This window comes from Telopea speciosissima, chromosome 6 (genome assembly GCF_018873765.1).
Source record: "Telopea speciosissima isolate NSW1024214 ecotype Mountain lineage chromosome 6, Tspe_v1, whole genome shotgun sequence".
Classification (NCBI taxonomy): domain Eukaryota; kingdom Viridiplantae; phylum Streptophyta; class Magnoliopsida; order Proteales; family Proteaceae; genus Telopea; species Telopea speciosissima.
This window is the reverse complement of record NC_057921.1, coordinates 13,718,475-13,738,288: the sequence shown is the minus strand read 5'-3', so window position 1 is coordinate 13,738,288 and position 19,814 is coordinate 13,718,475. Positions and strand designations below refer to the sequence as shown.

Sequence of the window (19,814 nt, the reverse complement as noted above, 5' to 3'; positions counted from 1 at the left end):
TACCAAAAAGCAAAACCCTTGTTTTTCGGTTTGAGATTAATTGCCTGGTTATGTGATTTGTTTTACCCTATTGTTTTTCGTTTTCTAATAAAATTGTTCCCCACCCCCTTTTTATATTGTTTTCTCCTTTTATGGCTTATGTTTTTTTGAGGCCAGGGATGAAGAGGAACTTGTACAAAAGCTCCACTGATGGCACTGTTGGGTATATTCTCATACTTGCAAAACTCTAGCTTGGCATGCCTTTGCAATGGGTCGCTGACTTGTTTATTTGTGCTTCTTTCTGATGATTGCTTTGTCAACTGGACATGATTTAATTATTGGTGTTATTTTTTTGTTGAGATTCATAACTACCATAGTCAGGTTTTGAGGAATCTGTTGTTCAGGGTTTTTAGGGCTTTTGGCCAATTCCTGCAGATTTATGCCCGATGCAGGTCAAATTGGATGGTGATTCCAGTCTCTCAAACCCTGACTAAAGTTTCTGTTATTTGGAGTGTTTTGGCGTCTTATACTCCCTATAGTACCATCCTGTTTCCTTGGCAGCACTAAGAGGATGCTTATGGAAATGTGACTTAGGCTTATACTGTGTATCTATCATTTGATTCAACTCTCTGGACATTAATTTGTACCTGAAACTGAGCCCAAGCCAATTTTGGTGGTGTGTGTCATATACAAGAATGGTTCTCTTCATGCAGTTGTTCTTTTACTAGACACGGAAATAGGGATCCTGGCAGCATTCCCTCAATCTGGTATTGTATGTACTCCAGTGATCAGCACCATTGAAATATTGTATGGCATGTTTGAACCAAAGTAAACTAATTTCTCGAAGTTAAGTCATGTTTTGTACTTGATTTTGGATCAAAGTTTGAGACTTTTGCTGCCCATTTCGTTTGCCATGGTTGAAACCATAATATTTCAGGTTTCAACTGGCATGTTTGAACCAAACTAAACTTATTCTTCAAAGTTAAGACATGTTTTGTACTTGATTTTGGAGCAAGGTTTGAGACTCGGCTGGCCATTTCATTTGCCATTGTTGAAACCGAAATATTTCAGGTGTCAACTGAAATTTGACCAAAACTTTGCATGTTTTGACTGACCATTTCAGTGGTCAAGTGGCCGTATTTGAGCCTGAAGCTTCAGCAATACCATAATTAAGCATTTCTAAACATAATGGAAACTTTAGTTGGTAAAAAACAAAGCCTTATCCCAACTCAATTGGTTTGGCTACATGGATCCTTGCTACAAGGCCTAAGCTATGCCTGTCTTTCCTCACCACATCTCCTAAGATCATTTCAGGTGTGCCCTGGCTCTTTTAGTTCCTTCAATCTAAATCGTATCACTCCTCCATACCGGAGCATTCAAAGTCCTCCGCTGAACTTGGCCATGCCACCCCAAACGACTGTCTGGTAGCTTATCATGTATCATAGTTACTCCCAAATCAGCTCTAATATGATCATTTTTTACTTTATCCTTTCTAATTTTGCCACTCATCCATTTCAACATCCTCATCTCCGCTACTTTGAGTTTTTCTATGCTTCTTAATTATCCAACATTTTGCACCATACATCATAGCCAGTCGTATGATTGTCTTATAAATTTTCCTTTTAAATTTAAAAGGAATATGCCAATCACACAATACTCTGATGCACAGATCAAAAAAGGATTCGCTATGGTGGGCTTAAGAGAGAATAATATAAGAAGGAAGAGAAGATAAGGGGCTGTGAACATTACCTGTGAACAGTAACTTGGAAGAAAAAGGAGGAGAGAGACGAGATGAAATTGATGGGGAAATAGGGGAGAGAGGAGAGAGACAAAACCAACCAAAAACTATTCCATTCATTCAAAATCATCGAGTACACTATGCCTTTTACATATTTAAATAAAATTGCAGACAGAAATAAACTATGACTGGGAAACACTAGTCTAGTCGACCATCTTAAAATGAGCCCTAAACAAATTCAACTAAAAACACAAATAAAGTCTATCTAAACCTCTCAATCCTAAGATGCAATGAAGAGTCATGTGCTGACTAGGAAATAATCCAATCAGTTGGACCAGTTTTGAACTAGAAACGTGATTATGCTCCTGCATTATTCCCCCCATTTTGTTAAAAACTCAACCACGAGTTTTATAAAACGAGAAGATCAATACCACTTACTCAATCAACATCCACAATCAACAGCTTTGATGGGCGATGATCCAAATATTCAATGCATCTCACGACCAACCATCGTGATCTTCTAATGGCCATTAAAAAACAATATCTCTTCAATGGAAATCGGGTCGTGGGGGTTTCACAATCATACCGTCGATTAATTCTTCTACTCCAATTTTAATCGAACTGTTCACTTCCACTTGTTCACCACTCTTCTTGTTCACTTCTTCCATCACCACTGATCAGTCCTCTAAGGCATTTAACATGCTGCACACTTTATCACAGCTGCGTTTGATATTTTTGGTTGACTCTCGCAAATCTGATCGAAGATCCTGAAAATTTGATTTGATATATAACAATACATCTTCTAACCGCTTCAAAATAGTAATAAATTCATGGCCGATCGTTATTGAAAGTAGAAGATTTCGGCTTTGACACCAAGTTGATGCAAATCAAAGATGGATCTGCTATGGTGGGCTTAAGAGAATTTTTTTTTATTGAAGAAGGAAGAGAAGATAAGGGCTAGTTCCAGGGCTGTGAACAATACGGTGAATAGTACTTGGATGAAAAAAGAGGAGAGAGACAAAACCAAACAAAAAATTATTCCATTCATTCAAAATCGTTGAGTAGGCTATGCCTTTTATATATTTAAATAAAATTGCAGACAGCAACAAACTATGACTGGGAAACACTAGTCCATTCGACCATCTTTAAAAGAGCCCTAAACAAATTCAACTAAAAACAGAAATAAAGTCTATCTAAACCTTCCAATCGTAGGACGCAACAAATAGTCATGTGCTGACTAGGAAACTTAATGAAATAAAAGAATTAGATTTTGACCATGATCGGACATGCCCTAGCGTGTGTGAACAACTAAAACATTAAATAAACGAATAATAACAACCCAAATAAGAAATCATTCGACAGGAACTTGGTGATAATTTTCCTGATATTTAGGAACCGCAAGCTTTATAAATCTGCTGGGTATAAGATTCCTAGAATGACCAGTTTTCATAATCGTAGCTGTATGGAAGAATCCAAATGGGTCCCATGATAGACTGTTAGAGTTTCCTTATAAGATTAGAAAACTGAGATGTGTTCTGGCCAGATTTGTTGAATCTGGACATTATAAATAATTCAGTCAGTTGTACCAGGTTTGAACCACAACTGATTATGCTCCTGCATTATACTCCTGATGCACCTCTTCACTTAGTCCATCCTTTTTTAATTCCCTGTGAAACATCATCCTCTATATCACCTTCTTTATTTATGATTGAGCCTATATACCTAAAATAATCACTTTGCAGTCTGGGTGCCTACATAGTATGACTCATTAGTTTTATGCCTCTATAGTTATTGCAACTCTGAATATCACCTTTATTTTTGTAAATCGGAACCACGATGTTTCTCCATTCATCTGGCATATTCCTTGTGCTCAGAATCTTATTAAACAACTCGGTTAGCTAAGATAGACCACATATTCCTATGCTCTTCTACACTCCTATTGGGACCTCATCTGAGCCTTGTGCCTTGCTTACTTTCATCCTCCTTAAAGCTTCTTTTACTTCAAAAACGCCTTAAGTTTTCGTATATATCTATGACATGTGGTGTCTTGATGGTTAATGTTGTCTTCTGGAAAACTATTACTTAAAGTGTCTTTATCTAGTAGGCTGCAGAAATAACCTTCCCATATCTTCTTAGTGTCCTCATCCCTTGTTGGTACTTTACCATCTTAACTTTAATACATTTAATGTGGTCTAGATCTCTACTCTTCCTTTCCCCTTTGTGATCGGATTGTTATAAAGATCTTTGTATTTCGTCACCCTTGCTTTTATCCACCATGTTCTTAGCTTCATTTCTAGCAAATTTATACTTTTGTAGATCCTTCACATATTAATTTTAGTTCGTTGCTATGTATTTTAAAACTAGTTTTCTTAGTCTTAATGACTACTTGAACCTCGTAATCCCACCACCAAGTCTTTCTAAAGAAATGGCGTTTCCCTTTCGATTTGCCTAGGACATCTTTAGCAATTTTTGTAATACAAGTAGTCATCGCATCCCACATCGTATTAGTATCTCCCTCAAAGTCCCACTTTCCTTGTTTGACCACTTATCAGTGAATGATTTCAAAGGATCTCCTTTTAAGCTCCACCACATTATCCGAGGGCAAATAAGCTCACCTTTCTTACGATTTTGTGTAGTGAGGCACATATCTATGAGACTATGACCACTAATTTATGTTGTGGGGTTAGGTTCTCCCTTGGTATAACCTTACAGTACTTACATAACAATCTATTGAACCTTCTAGTTAGGAAGAAATCTATTTGGCTATGCTTTTGGACTAGCTTTTTTACCCGCACTTAGTCCACGGTGTGAGCACCCTTGCCTACTTGTCATTGCATCTGGGTGCCGACATGGCGCGTCTCTTAGAGGAGACACACTAGCTAATCCTTGCTCACTTTTCACTATAGTCAGGTCACTTTGGATGGTTAACAAAAAAAACACCCGGGTCACTTTAGATGGTAAAAAAAAAGCACAACCTCGTCAATTTAGATGGTAAAAAAGCACACCCAAAATGGTACCACAATAGAGTTCTGACAAGGCTTGAAATCTTTGGGGAAAAAGGTATTTCTCTGAGTTTAAATTTTACATAAATCTTGCTCAAATACGAAAAAGCATTGCTGTAGATGTGTTGTAGTAGTCCCCAACACTTTATTCCACCAAGAAATGTAGCAAAAACTATCCGAGATTTCAGGCAAAAGTGCTTGAAACTGAATCACAACTGAGTCTAATCCAAAATTTCAATCGAAACAGTGCTTTTACATGTACTGTTTTGTACCAAAACCGAGACGAAATCGAGTCGAAGCCGAAACTTTGGCCGAAATGCCAATATTTTGGTCGCTATTGAGTTGCACCCAGTTTTGTGTTGAACTCCGTCGGAACTGAAATATTTCGTGGAATCTTGATGTTTTCGACTGAGATTTTGAACCATGTTTTGGAGCCAATTTTATTCTGTCCTGTTTTTTAAGTTTTGCCATGGAAGACTACATCTTTCTACTTAATGCTTTTGGTTTTCAATTTCCTCTCCAGTTTTCTATTTCAAATCATGCTTGATCCTCGTATAAACTTTTCATGAGTTGATGAAGTTAGCATTTTCACATTGAACTGTTTGGAGTGCATATTGCCAGGCCTGAACAGTCTATTGCTCCCTGAGGAGTGGAGTTCCTTTGAAAACTTTTTACTGTGCAATGCACTATCTAGTTCAAATGTTCAGATTGTTTGTACTCATCTGTTGAACCATTGGTGTGGTGGTTTAGGTAAATATCTCATTTATGAATTTTGTCCTGTGGTGTGTCTATGGACATATTCAAACCCTAGAGTTCCAACATTGTTAAATGGTACCTTAACAGCAACCCAGCAGTGCACATGAATATAAAAATAAAATATTCAGCACTCATGGAGGTTTGAATGATTTGCTATGTCTTGGGTCCTCTTTGTCGATCCTGGGGTTAGTAACTAAGCCCCACTGACTGAGATCTGCTTTTTTTTATTCCGAGTTGCTGTCGGTTGTCCAAACTTTAGGAATTTCATTTATAACAAAAGGTTCTGTTGCATTGTCAGGTTGTTCTTGGTCAAGGAGGTTGCATTGTGTTTTCCAACTCTAGCTCAGTGGTCAACGAACTACAAATTAGACCAAATGTCTCATAGTAGGATATGTACAGTGGTGGCTGTCTAACTCTTTCTTGTACTCTATATGTCTGGATGTGGGCATATATCAATGGTAAACTTTCATATATTACATTGTAGTTGTAGACTTATATTACCAGAAAATTAAAAATAACATGACTGTTCTTTCATTTGTATGGACATGTCTTTTCCAGGGCTTACAAATCATCTTCCTTGGCATGGTTTCTTTGAGATTTTTCCAAGACCTATTGTAAATTTTTGTTAACTTTGGACTTTGGAGTAAAGTTTTACCACGTAGAAATGGAGGTGAAGAAGTCTCATAGAATAATTGTTGACTTGAAGAGAAAGCGTGCATCCCAATGTGCAGCATATTTCACTGCAGCTGCTCGTACGGCAGTGCTACGGAGACCCACATTTGATTCCCTATCTAACAAGCTTTGCAAGCGGGTTGGGTCAAATGCATGCAAGAACAAATCAGGCCCTCACTCTAAGAAATATATAATAAAGAATTATTCAAATTTTATGAAGAGTGGGTTGCTTCAACGTCTGATGTTTTACCACAATGATGAATGGATGGATTTTCCGAAGGATTTTCTTGAGCTGGTGAAGAAAGATTTTCAGGAAAAGAAGGCAGTCATTGAAGTTGAATTCAAGGGTTGTCGTTCATTGCTGAATTTTATAGACATGATTCAGGTTGATCTGAAAACGGGTTTACAAAAGCAAATTGCTTGGATTGATGAAGCAGGTGGCTGTTTCTTTCCAGTATCATACTCTGATGACCAGGAACTTTGTAGCTGTTTTCAGCCTGAGCTGGAGGAAGATTGTTCACATGTATATTCAGAAATTGATGGGACCCGTGAAATCAAGTTGCAACTTGAGATTGAAATAACTGGGGCTGGTAATGCAAAGTCGGAAGATTGTTGTGAGGAATCATATACTCGTGTTAAGCGCCTTAAAATCAAAGAAAAATCTCCCAGTGACCATTACAGACAAGAAGAAAATGATAGTACCAACGCCAAATCAGATGCAAAGATTGTAGAAGCTATTGGGGAGAATAGACATTTCGGTGGCAACTCTCTTTTTCAGACGACTGGACTTGATGAATTGACCTCTGATGCTGTGCAAGACATGTTCCTTTTGGGTATGGGCCTAAACTTGGGTGCACAGGACATAGTTCAGGTATACCGTGGCTCAAGTAATTTATTGCAAGCTCGTTTGGAGCTTTTTCAAAAGCAGTTTGAAATTACAAGAAAGTATCGGGGTAATCCAAATATAAGATATGCATGGCTTGCCTCTTCCAAAGAAGCAGTATCCCAAGTAATGGAGCATGGGCTTGGTTTAAATGAACTCCCTAAAACTAAGCCGATGTATGGTGTTGGTGTTCATCTCGCACCAGCGAACTGCACCTATATCAGGTATATTCTTTCTTTCAGAGTTAATTAACTTCTCTCTCTCTCTCTCTCCCTCTCTCTCTCTGTCTATCTATCTACCTATCTATGTATCTATCTATCTATCTATCTATCTATCTCTCTCTATCTCTCTCTCTCCCTCTATATATATATATATATATATATATATATATATGTATTACATGTGCATATATATTACCTTCCAATCGAAGGTTGGAAGAAATCCATATATAATGGTTTAAATAGATTTTGTTGATGTGGTTTAAAAATGAGAGTGTCAGAGGTTTTGCACATATTCTGGACTTTGGTGATTTCTTAGGGTGAAAATGTCAATCTGTTGGAATGGTATCAACCTTCTATTCATAGAAATTTTTAATAGACTTGCCAATTGGCTGTATTAGTAGAAAATTGCTATGTTAATTTTAGCCATCTAAATGGATTGTTTCTCTGCTTCTTACTGTGATTTGGGTCTTGTTGAGTACGGTTGCCTACCTGCCATTGGCATGCTAAAGACAATGACAGTTGGAAGATTGTCTAAGGATTCCTATTTTCATCCAGCAACTATTATTTCTTTTTCTTTAATGGATTTTGGATTAGAATTCACTTTTTGTTTTTTTTTTACAGTGCGAGTCATTGTGATGTTGACGAAAATGGAGTACAGCATTTGGTGTTGTGCCGTGTAATTATGGGAAACATGGAACTTGTTCATTCTGTATCTGAACAGTTTCATCCAAGTAACAAACACTTTGATAGTGGTGTAGATGATCTTCAAAATCCAAAGCACTATATAGTATGGAACATGAATATGAATACTCACATCTTTCCGGAATATGTCGTCAGTTTTAGGATGCCACCCAACGCTGAAGGTGATTTTTGCCCCTCTAATTTTAATTTGTTTGATGATTGATACATCATTATCTCTAGGAATATTGAGGAAGATTCTCTTGACACCCTATACCCATAAACTTGACTCATTGACACAATCTGGATTCTTCAATCAATTTTTAATGCCTTGGAAGGAGCATACCTTTGAAGTATGGCCTGCCGGAACACATCGACCATCAATCTTATTGTGAGACTTGGATGAGTAATTTTAATGTTTATAGTTGGGAGTATTCTCAGCTTGTTTAATGTGTTGGCTGGCTACACCCTATCCAAAAAGATACTGCACAAATTGAATTGTCTGGATTGGTGAGTTGACGGGCCATGTCTACTTTACAAGGTGTAGCAGTATTTTTTATTTTTCGTGATGAATAATAACATTGTAGGGTGTAGAAATAATCATGAATATGCTTTTGTTTAATTTTAGTAGTTTATTAGCTCTGTTTGCTGCAAGCATGTTTTAGTTAGAGATGTAGTATTTGTTTGTGTTCCTTCAGGTTATTTAGTTGGGAAAGAAAGCAAAGTCAATGTTTGTGGAGTCACAAATTCTACTTGCTGTCAAGGTCTACTTCAACCAGATTCTTGTCTAGTTGATTCGGTAAGCTTCTTTATCCTTTTGTCTTCCTCCCTTCTCTCTCTCTCTCTCTCTCTCTCTCTCTCTCTCTCTTCTCTGTAAGTGGTTATACTTCAATCGATCAGTAGAAGGGCTAGAATTTCTAGGAATGTTCCTGAGTTAGGCCTACCAAAATGTTCCTTGAACTCTTCCTGCCATTAATTAAGTTTGGCTGCATGTGGTCTAGTGTTGTCAAGGGTGGCCCTCTGTAAACATGCTGTGGTCTCACTTATTAAACAGAAGTGGCCTTTTTGCTGAATTGAGTCTTAATTAATCATCCATTTGGCAAATTCCTGCCATGAATTAAGTTTGGCTGCATGTGATCTATGGACCTGTCTTGTCGAGGTTGGTCCTCCGTAAACTTGTCGTGGTCTCACTTATTAAACAGAAGTTGCCTTTTGGCTGAATTGAGTCTTAACTGATCATCCATGTGGCAAATCAAAGGACACTTGTCTTTGTATTCAAACTGGAAGCTTTTGTTTTTGTGGGGGGAGGGGGGTTGGAAAGATGGAATTATTAAAAACAGTTGATGTGTGTAGGATTTTCAACTTGGGCTTTTTTATTACTCAACTTGGTGGCTTTTTTCTAGCAACTTTGTCTTACTTTTTTGCTTAATATTTTTTTTTTTGGCATCAAGATGACAGGGCCCTAAGATTATCATTGTCATGTGTTGGTGGTACTTCTAGCGTATGTTTTTTGGGCATGTTCCTACTGTTTTAACTTATGTTGAGTTTGTAACTTTGGGTCTCTTATATATCAGATTTAAACATAAAAAATATTACTTAATCAACTAGGGAAAACATTAAAATAACTGCTGCCACCAAGTTCCAATCGACTCTCACTACTACCTCTGTATCATCACCTCCAACTCTGAATCCGAGAGATGCAGATATACCCAGATTGGAAGCAGAACCAGGTCAGCTCCTACCATTCACTTTTGGTCTTGGTCTTCCCTTTTTTATAGAAGATGGAGCATTTGGCGGCACTGAAGCGAGGTCTGCAGATCAAAACCTGCTCATAGGTTCTGCTAAGATACCTGCTATTGGTTAGCCATTTGAAGCACGGAGGCTTTACCAGTGGGTACACAGGGTGCCGAAGGAGTGATTCAGAAAATAGGTTTTGGAGTGATTATTGTGATTTGTTACTTAGCTGTCAGGAATGCTGAGGTTGCTAGTTGGAAAACAGGCCTCTAAAGCAGTAATGAAAAAATAAAGGCCTTTTTTTGCTTCCTGTTACTCAGCCTTGGAAACTCTGAGGCTGTGCTATGAAACACTAGCTGCTAAAGAAGCAATTCACAATATAGTGTGCTGGAGAGTTTACTGCCAACTGGATACACAGCCATCACAAACACTGAGGTTGTGCCAGTAGGAGCACAGGTTGCTAGAGGAGTATGTGGAAAAATAGGGGTCTTTTGATTCCTCAAAGTCAGCACCACGAACTGAAGACACTTTTGCAATGAATTGACTTTCCAAATGGACATGCTGGAAGCATGGAGTTCGGGCAGACAACTTCTGCTTGCCAGTAGTACTCTACTTTGTCTTCAAGGCGAATCAAATAGGGCCTAAAGTTGATTTCCCCTTGTCTAAACTAACTCAAATTACCCCTGCCAGCACCGGGAACTGAAGACACCTTTGCAATGAATGGAATTTCCAAATGGACATGCTGGAAGCATGGAGTTCCGGCAAACAACTTCTGCTTGCCAGTAGCACTCTACTTTGTCTTCAAGGCGAATCGAGTAGGGCATAAAGTTGATTTCCCCTTCCACTTTACTAATGCTGTGGAGAGGTTAGTATGAACCCTTTCCCCTGGCGCAAGGATAAGTACGATTAATTTTAATTTTGATTATGTATGATTTTAGCCCTGTAGGAAGGGAGTTTTAACCAGGTTTGTATTGTTGTTGAACTTTTTTATTTTATTTTGTGGCATATCTAGAGTATCTTCCAAGTCAAGTTTTGTGATGGTCTGTGATTCTAAGCATTCAATCTCATTTATATGTCTACTTGATTGAATGGTTGGATTCTTTGATTAGTACTTACCTAGAAATTTTTTGGGTACTCATCAAGTGGTGTTCTTGATGCCATGTCATATGTGGCATGTATATCTTTGCTTGGTGTTTCCAGTGCATGTTACCTGAGAACTTATATTGTTGCTAGCCAAATAATATCACCTTTGCTGGTGTAATGATTTTGAGTATTTTCTCCAAATAAAAGATCTTTTTAGATCTATGTTACATGGGTTCAGGTAACGGTTTGGGTATGGGTATGGGTATGGGTATGTGCTGAGGAGTTGGATCCTCCTGCTCGCAGAACATAGAATATGGGGTATTTGTCTCTAAAATTTGTATGGTACATAGGCTTTGCAAAAATGTGTCGTAAAGGGATGGGTTAATGTGTCACAATAAAGGGGTTGATCTTTTTTTTTTTCCTTAACAGTCATGTCCAAGTGCCCACCTTATGGTGTGTGTCAGACGCTTGTCCCATACCCATCCTCACCCATATCAATGTCATGTCGTATCATGTCGTGCTAACACGGTTACTCCATGGGTGCATGAAGTGTCTAGGTAAGAGAGATGTGAGCATATCTTAAGCCTTGTGAGTAGGGATGTCCCTCCCCCCCTCCCTATATCTCATACTATTGAGTTTATTGCTGCTAGTTTCTCAGGAAATAATCTTTTCCTTTTTAGGTGGGAGATCGTCGTACATTTCCAGGCTTGGCAAAGAGATCTCAAACTGAAAACCTCCCTGTTGGGTCAAATGTTCCAAAGGCTCCCAAATCTCCTTGGATGCCTTTCCCCATGTTGTTTGCGGCCATCTCAAACAAGGTGGCTCCTAAAGATATGAAGTTAGTGAATATACACTATGACCAATTTAGGGTATGTCGCAGAACACAAGTTTATCATATTCACTTCTCTGTTGTTTTGCTAAAGGTTCTTCTTATATTTATGCTTCATTCTGTAACGGAATTTTTATCAGAGCAAAGTTATTAATCGGGACGATTTTGTTAAAAAGTTGAGATATATAGTCGGGGACAAACTGCTGAGATCCACGATAACAAGTTTGCAATGCAAGGTAAGGTGCATCTATTTTGATTTATTTTGTTTGTTCTTACACTGATGGTTAGTAGCTGACTGATATGGTTCTTTAGCTGTTTGTATAGATTTTACACCTATTATCATTATTTTAAATTAATACTATATCATGGATACTTGCTATTGTAGGATTCATCCATAGATATCTAGGCGGGAAGGCAACCATGGCGTCTTAGAGGGTCAAAAATCAAAGCGACCCCGCCATGGCGGCAAGGCGACCGCCAAGCGACCAAGGAGCCTGGACGCCATGGCGACGCCTTGATAACTATGGATGCATCAAATGTATAGTATAGCTGGTAATTGCCTGGATGAATGCTGCACCACAATGCATTTTACGTGGGAATTCATCGCTTGATTCAAGTCTTAGAGCCTTGAGTGTTGAAGATTTAGGGTTCTGCTAGTTATTAGATCAAATCAGATATCTATTGATGGGTGGGAAGTGCAAGTTAAGGTGCATCTATATTGATTTATGTTGTTTGTTCTTACACTGATGGGTTAGTAGCTGACTGACTTGGTTCTTTAGCTATTTGTGCATAATTCACCTATTATCATTATTTTAATTAATGTTATATCATGGATACTTGCTACTGTAGGCTTCATCAATTAATAGTTTAGCTGGTAATTGCCTGGATGAATGCTGCACCACAATGCATTTTACGTGTCTGTAGGAATTCATCGCTAGATACAAGTCTTAGAACCTTGGGTGTTGAAGATTAGGATTCTGCTAGTTATTAGATCAAATCAGATATCTATTGATGGATGGAAATCATGGAAGTGCAGTTGGAAACGAAGGTAAATAGGAAATGTGTGTTTCGATGATTCTAGAGGGAGGGAAAAAAAAGGGTTCAGATCTGATAGAATAGGAAAAGATGGATTAGAAGCAAAAAATTTTAAGAGTATATATATTTCCACAGGAACAGTACTTTGTCTTCTACTGAACCAAGAAGATATATGATGTTAAGATTATGTCTGTATTATTATTTGATAATATTTACAAAATGTTTTAAACTAGAAAATTCTTGATGATAAGGAATCTAAAAAAATATATAGAGACAAGGAATGTTTCAATTCAAGACCGCTTACCAGGTTAAATTGAGGGCAAACTGTGTAAATTTCTGGATTCCAGTAAAATGTAACCTTATTATCTAGAATCTAATTAGATGAATTCAAGGAAGATATAATTATATATACAATTTTTTGTTTCAACTAGCTGCAAAGGCTCCGACTAGGAAAAGTAGGGGTGTGAAAATCCAACCTGAACCGGTAGGACCAACCGGGGAAAACTGAACCAAAATAATTCACTTTTCGGTCGTGTTAAGTTTGGGTTTTTTTGGACTGGTACAAAACCAACCGGAAGGACCATTAAGACCGAATGAAACCGGAAAAACCAATAAAATCTCTATATAATATTATTAATTAAAGTGAACCGGGAACAATCCGATGACAGACCGATAAGCCACTGTTAAGCCAATCCGTAAAAAGCGCAAATCTGATTCTAACCATAAAGGCTCGAATTCGGTTTGAGCTGGTAATGCCCCAAAAAAAAAAAAACACCCCGATTTGGATTGACCGAAACCGGACTGAACCAACCATTTCCCTAATAAAAGGACTAAATGTTGCAGTCCTAGGAGATATGATGCGATACGGGGTTCAATAATCTTGATTATGGGTTTGCCATGAGCCCACAAGTAATAAATAATTTACAATAATATGATCAGGGGCAATTTCATAAATTTCAGAATGATTTAAAACCCTTCTGAAGAAAACAAACAGAATATGAGCTTTAAGGGTAATTAAATCAAGACAAGGTGCTTTCCTGAATTTGAATATCAGTAATGGAGAATGTTAGGAATCAGAACTAAAGGGGTTTGGTACAATTGTTCAAACCCTTGTCCTTGCATGCAAATAAGAAGACTTGACTCTTCAACCTTGTGACAACAGGACAGCGGTTGAGTAGCTTTTCCGATTGAGAGTTTTCATGGAGTAAGATCCAAACAAGTTGGAATATTAGATGGGGATTCCTATCCCTAAGGACCCTTAAAACGATTCAAAATTAACCAAAAATAATAATCCAAGATTATAACATTTAGTGAAGGAAACCAGGTCTACTGGTAATCTCAAAACAGTCCCAACATTAATGTATTATTCTGCTAGAGAAGATTCTTATGGGCCTCCTTATTGGACAGACTAAGTTGCCATTATAAGATTCACCCTTGCACAAAATCTTAAGGTAACATGATTAGGATCGCTAGAGATCGACTCGATCTACTTGGTAGCAGGTACTGCTGGTAACAGGGTACATGAGCGATAACTTAAAAGGAACTTAACAAAGAGGAGGAAATGGAAAGCAGAAGAAGAAAATAGAAGTTTAATGGAAGGGCATAGAGTAAATAGTATTGGTGGATCGTACCTGAAGCAAGAGAAGATCAGGGGAGTGGTAGTAGCAGTACTTGTGCACTCACAGCTCTTGGCAGCAACACTAATGAAAACTTTCATTCCATATTCAACACATAGATTCGTTGGTTACATGGATCCAAATCTAATGCTTCCAGAGTCCAAGAAATCCTAGTCCAAATCTAAATGTAAACTGAAGATAGAGCAAACTAACTTGGACTCCTATTACGGCTACAACACATAGATTCGTTGGTTACATGCATCCAAATCTAATGTTTCCATAGTCCAAGAAGTCCTTTTCCTAATTTAAATGTAAACTGAAGATAGAGCAAACTAACTTGGACTCCTATTACGGCTAAACAAGAATAAAATAAGGAATACAAATTGACAAAAATAACTCCAAAAAAAAAAAAGGAAAAATCCCTAATTAACCGTGTGTATAACTGCATCAAGATATGTTACAACGGTTTTTTTTTTTCAAGATCAATTACACGGTCAGTGCAGACAAGCTTGTGTCCGCTATTGGCCTCGGTTCTTCCACATGGCAAAATGATGTGGTGGTTCTAACTGTTCTGTAGAGACTGGGTGGTCTGGATAGACCATGCATTGAATGGCAGACTCATGGTTCACCATATGCATTACCATATATTTCCATACGTGCTTATGGGACTGCTACTATTGTGCACTCTCCTGTAGTTCTGGATGTCTCAAAGCTCTATTTTGCCGGTTGGAAAACTCCATTTTGCCAGAAGATGTGTGAGCATGGGATCTTGTGGTGAACCTGTTCACTAAATTTAATCCTTTGCAACCCAATCCCAAAGTCCATGGTCCATTATAGCTTAATCTGGTGGTTTTCCATTTCAGCCAAAATTCTAACTTTGGCTAAAAAAAAAGATGTTTTAAATTCTAAACCCTGAAATATAGCTGTAGTTTCACTTTTCTGATATGAAATGGAAGACACCCCCACCCCCCAAATAAAAATAAATAAATAAAACATACAATTTTTTATTAGATGACCAAAACGAAGTTGTTGAAATTTCATGAAATGAAATGAAGTTGATAACTAAATGAATACCAATATCAGGATGAGTAGAATGGTGAATGGATGGGAGCCTTCTCCGAAGGGTATATATAAAGTGAATGTGTATAGTTGTACTTTAGGTAACCTGGGTCCTTCAAGAATTGGTGTTCTTATTAGCAGTTTAAACAATTCCAGTGTAGTATTTTTTTTTTTTGGATGTGGGGTTGAGGTTGGGGGTTTGATATGCTGTTCTGTTATGGTATTCATGAAATTATTATTGCGGGTAATAAGGTCAATATGCTTTTTGAGGGATGCATAATTTGAGAGAACTGTGGCTCTGCTCACAACTGATCAGATCAATAGATCCCTAACCCCTCTTAATTGTTGATTTGTTTTCAATGGGATCCAAGAAGTGCTAATGAGTAGGCGGATGAGCTAGCAAACAAAGGGATTGTTAGGCCTGCTTTTTGATTTGCAGAAGCCACCTTCTTTATTTTCTGGGGATTTATTGGGTTTTGCTGTCATTTCTAGCTATGGGCTTTTGTTTGTATCCCTTTGTTGTTGCTGTTATATTTTACCTTGTTCTTTGATTCATTTTAAATCAATAAAATTATACTTGTACCACCCAGAAAAAGAAAGAACCAATATCAAGGTCAGAAAGGCAATAAATTAGCAAACCAATAGACTGTGTGTGTGTGTGTATGGTGAAAGCTGATGTAACAAGGTTTTCTTCTCCAAAGGATCATCTATTCTCTTATTTTTACATTTTCCATCCCTATAAGATGGCTATTTATTTCCACTGTAAGAAGGGTTAATAGTCATCTTGGGTTTTACTGTCAAAGTTTTCTACTGTTTCATGTCTAATATCTCTGAATGTAGTGGTTGTTTCCGAAAAGATTGTAATGCAGTGCTAATCTCGAACCATTGAGATCCATTGGGGATCAAGCTTGCAAAATGATTGCACCTAAAGAATAGAACCAGATTTTGAAGGAATTTTAATGACAGAATGATTCAGACAAAGTTCTAGTCAAAGGCTCTAATTGGATGGGAGAATATATAATAACAGAAATCAGGCTTGATTCAATTGTCAGATTCTTGTGATTTGAAGGCTCCTACTTGAAGAAGGAATTCCCAAATCTGAGAATCAATAGAAGGTTTCAGACAAAACCAGATTAGAGATGATTTTGGTACCAAATTAGAAGCCTGATGATAGTAGGAATTCTGAGATCAAACTTGTAAAACAGAACTAGAAAAATTAATTAAAACTGAATTCAGACTTCTTGTAGACAAATAGTAAATCTGTAAGAAGGATCAGAACAAACAAATTGTTAAGTATGGTAGCAGAATTGAAATCCAATAGTTAGAATTAAAGTTTCTTAAAATTCCTAGTTGGAGTAGGAATTTAAGAAACCATAAAAAAAGGATTTTATTCTATGAACAAATTGATATGAATGTGAGAAGAGAATTGCAGAAACTAACCTTTTGTTATCAACGGAGAAAAAGAGAAGATAAGAGGAGAAAGACCAGTAGAGAAGATAAGAAATTAGGTCTGGAATACCAATTAACCCCATTGGACATCCTTAACTGCATTAGATTTGCTATAAAATTCCGTCTTTGGGCTCTTGCAGAAATAGTTAATGTAATATTCTCTATGAAGAGTACAGTTGGGTTTTCTTGGTTCAACTAATCATTCTTGCATAAACATCTTTGGTTGTTTGTTGTGATCCCCCTCTTCACTCAACTCAACAAAGCATTATCCCAGCTAAATGTGGTTGGCTGTATTTATGATCTTTTTCCAAGCTGTGTGAATCATGATCAAGATTCAAGATTGACCAGTTGTGCGATGTGGTGGGTTGTTAAGTTTGTTTGAAGAAAGCTTTCTACACAGGTTTAGGAAATGTACAAGGCATCTGTTCATGACCATGTTTCCAATTAGTCATTCTATCATTGAATCTGCTTCATACTTTGGTGCTTTTGCCTAAACTCTTCTCAGTGTTTGAATTATTGTTCTTGTTTATGGTGCTGCAGTTTATAAGGACCTATTATATAACCCATTTCTCTGTGCTTTACATGTCACTTATTTGTGTTCCTGGACCTTCTGTTCCAGTAACTCCTCTCGTTGATTGTATTTGTAGTTGGCTTCAAAGCAGGAGGATTCAGAAGCACAAAACCAAGTTGAAGAAGCTTAAGTGTGTCCTAAATTTGCTGCTGCAGCAACATTTGAAATGTGTCGACATGATGTGAATGACAAACTAGCATGCGATTGGTGCGGGAATCTGGATTATAGATCAATGGAATTTGTTTCTAGTTTGTTATTTGGCAATACTGCTGCTATACATAAATTATTACCTTTTGCTTTTAAGTAGGAATGGGAACTATTGTTGTTTCTGTGGCATGTTTGCCGTCTGATAATGGTGTGAACCACCTAGTATCAGTTGGCCTCGCCATATAAGTGATGAAATATGCCCATTAATATGACCCATACATTTACTCTGTCATGTTTGTTTTTTCCCTTGATAAGACCCGGTCATGTTTTCGATCTCTTTTTGAAGTGCGACTATGGAAGGCAAAAGGTTGTCAGATGCTACACTTCAAATATTGAGACACCTTCGTCTGGAAATGAAATCTTAAATCTTTGCCACAAGTTTATCCTTTCTTGTATCGCGACTCATGTTAAAATTACAATTTGCTGAGCATTGTGGTATAAACTTTCCAGTTGATTTGATCTTTTTAATGGTCAGAAGGCCTTATCCTCATCTTTGGTAGTAGATGTACATGAACCAGCTTGTGGTGGGAATAAACCGGTCGCCCTACATAAATCTGAATTGGCTGTAGCCGTCTTTGTTTTTTTGTTGGTAAAACCGTAAAACTGTACCAATATCTTTTTTGAGTGGTCAGACTTTGACAGGAAAAATGGGTGACTTGGTAAACAAGTTAAACCAATCAAATGTCCAACTTTTCCTTTTTGTCCAATCCTAATCTCCAGCTCTCTGGATGCCAGTCTGGAATTCACTTAATGTCCTTTTTAGATTTTTTCTTTGTCTTTTTCCAAGCTTCAATCCTTTTTCTCCTTTTACAACTATTTTAAGTTGTGGATTTATCTTTCATGTGGGTCTTGGAGTGTGTGATTGGGATTTGAGATATGGCGATGCGAGCAGGCTCCTGAATGATGGCGACAGGGCGGATGGGGAGTGCTAGTCAAATATTGGACTCGATCATTTCAAACATTTGCTGTTGCTGAGCCGAAAAATTATCTCCTCCAATTTTCCGGTCGGTTCATTTTTCCAAGGCCTTCTTATAATAGTGGAGGTGGACCCCACCTGGGCAGTGTTTTTGGATAGGAGGTAGGCTGGTCATTTTTACCTCCTATGAGAGGAATTGTAGATGGATGGGCAGGAATTGTAAGGGATAAACGTGTTATCTAGATCCAATGGCCAAATTTCGATTGAAAATTTTGACTTTTTATTCACTTTCATGTATTTTTTCATTTTTCATGACCTCTCTCTCTCCTCTTTCACAAATTTCTCTTCCGTCTCTCTATCTGTACTCCTCCCACTCATGTCTCAAGAGAGGCTACTGTTTGCACCCAGATTTCGCTCTACACTTTCTCGGTCAGGGAGGGGCTCTTGGCCACAGGGCAGCTCGGCCAAGCAAGGTGTTGGCCAAAGCGGTGGGTAGTTATCATTGTTGGCAGTTTCTTTGCAGTTTGGACTGGGGAAGGTGTGGTTGCCTGAACATGGCGTGGTTATGACCGATAATCAAGGAAATCGTCTCTTACGGTTATATTTACTATATAAATAAGCAGGAGCAATGAAAAGGGCATCAATCAAACACATAACAAACTTGCATTTTTACTTATCTTTACTTTCCTTGTATTGTTTTCCTTTCCTTTCATGATGGTGTGAACTTAAGGTTTACTTGTTTTGCTTTATGAACCCTTTTGATTTGCACTGTAGATCGTTCACGACAAGTAATCCAAAGTGCAATTCTAGTCCACTGTCAGGGCCATTTATCTGTTTGTTATCCTTGAGAAGTCCTCAGAATATCGGGGCACGAGTAGAACCCTAGACCGCCGCGACTGAGCAGGGTGTCTTGCTCCATTCCAGCCACACTACGCTAGTTGAAAGATATTTAGCATAACATTTTTGGCACGCCTGATGGGACACTCGATAGCGATGGTGGTTGAGACTAGAGCGAGTCAACGTAACAAGGATAGCAGTACTGATGAGTCTGATGGTGGAAATGCTGATCAGTTAGTTGCGCAAGGTGAACAACAGTTGGATGCTATTGTACCCCCTTTCGTGGCTACACTGTTGCAGGGGCAGGCTCGCACGATCGTTGAAACACAAGGGTGCCTGCAATCGGGGATAGAGGACATGAAAGCTATCGTGGCTTCCATGGCCCAGGCTTATAATGGCACCCAGGCCCGTTTCGAAGAGTTGGTTACGATGTTTCTAGCCCAATAGTGACTGCCTCATTTACCTAACTCTGTATCGATCAGACCCGGCCGTTCAAATTGGCAGCTCGATTGAGACAGGAGCCGGTATGCCAACGGCTTAGGGAGTCTA

The 19,814-nt window shown here is 38.1% G+C and overlaps 1 protein-coding gene and 2 long non-coding RNA genes across 6 annotated transcripts; 1 reads left to right on the top strand and 2 right to left on the bottom strand.

Annotated features, from left to right (window-relative positions):
* The first annotated feature begins 110 nt into the window (after positions 1-110).
* Positions 111-17,561, top strand: LOC122663989 (inactive poly [ADP-ribose] polymerase RCD1-like). 4 transcript variants are annotated; one of them, XM_043859656.1, is made up of 8 exons: positions 120-202; positions 5,774-5,933; positions 6,034-7,254; positions 7,873-8,114; positions 8,628-8,728; positions 11,427-11,615; positions 11,716-11,811; positions 17,382-17,561. In XM_043859656.1, exons 3-8 carry the CDS (start codon positions 6,140-6,142, stop codon positions 17,433-17,435), a joined length of 1,797 nt encoding a protein of 598 aa, XP_043715591.1. In that variant the 5' UTR covers positions 120-202; positions 5,774-5,933; positions 6,034-6,139; the 3' UTR covers positions 17,436-17,561. The 4 variants fall into 4 exon arrangements, 3 of the variants coding, with proteins under 3 accessions (XP_043715592.1, XP_043715591.1, XP_043715593.1); XM_043859657.1 differs by lacking the exon at positions 5,774-5,933 and having other exon boundaries at positions 111-202; XR_006333257.1 differs by lacking the exons at positions 11,716-11,811; positions 17,382-17,561 and adding an exon at positions 10,354-10,528 and having other exon boundaries at positions 11,427-11,558.
* LOC122663991 lies at positions 7,035-7,539 on the bottom strand. Its single transcript, XR_006333259.1, has 2 exons — positions 7,431-7,539; positions 7,035-7,299 (listed from the first exon to the last, which is right to left on the bottom strand). It is a non-coding gene; the product is annotated as an uncharacterized LOC122663991 (long non-coding RNA).
* Positions 8,551-18,793, bottom strand: LOC122663990. Its single transcript, XR_006333258.1, has 2 exons — positions 18,745-18,793; positions 8,551-8,800 (listed from the first exon to the last, which is right to left on the bottom strand). It is a non-coding gene; the product is annotated as an uncharacterized LOC122663990 (long non-coding RNA).
* Between the last annotated feature and the right edge of the window lie 1,021 nt (positions 18,794-19,814).

Coding starts and splice junctions, on each gene's coding strand:
- LOC122663989 (XM_043859657.1), top strand. CDS start 6,140: ATGGAGGTGAAGAAGTCTCATAGAATAATTGTTGACTTGAAGAGAAAG. Junction 11,616..11,715: donor TACACTATGACCAATTTAGG/GTATGTCGCAGA, acceptor AATTTTTATCAG/AGCAAAGTTATTAATCGGGA. Junction 11,812..17,381: donor TAACAAGTTTGCAATGCAAG/GTAAGGTGCATC, acceptor TTGTATTTGTAG/TTGGCTTCAAAGCAGGAGGA.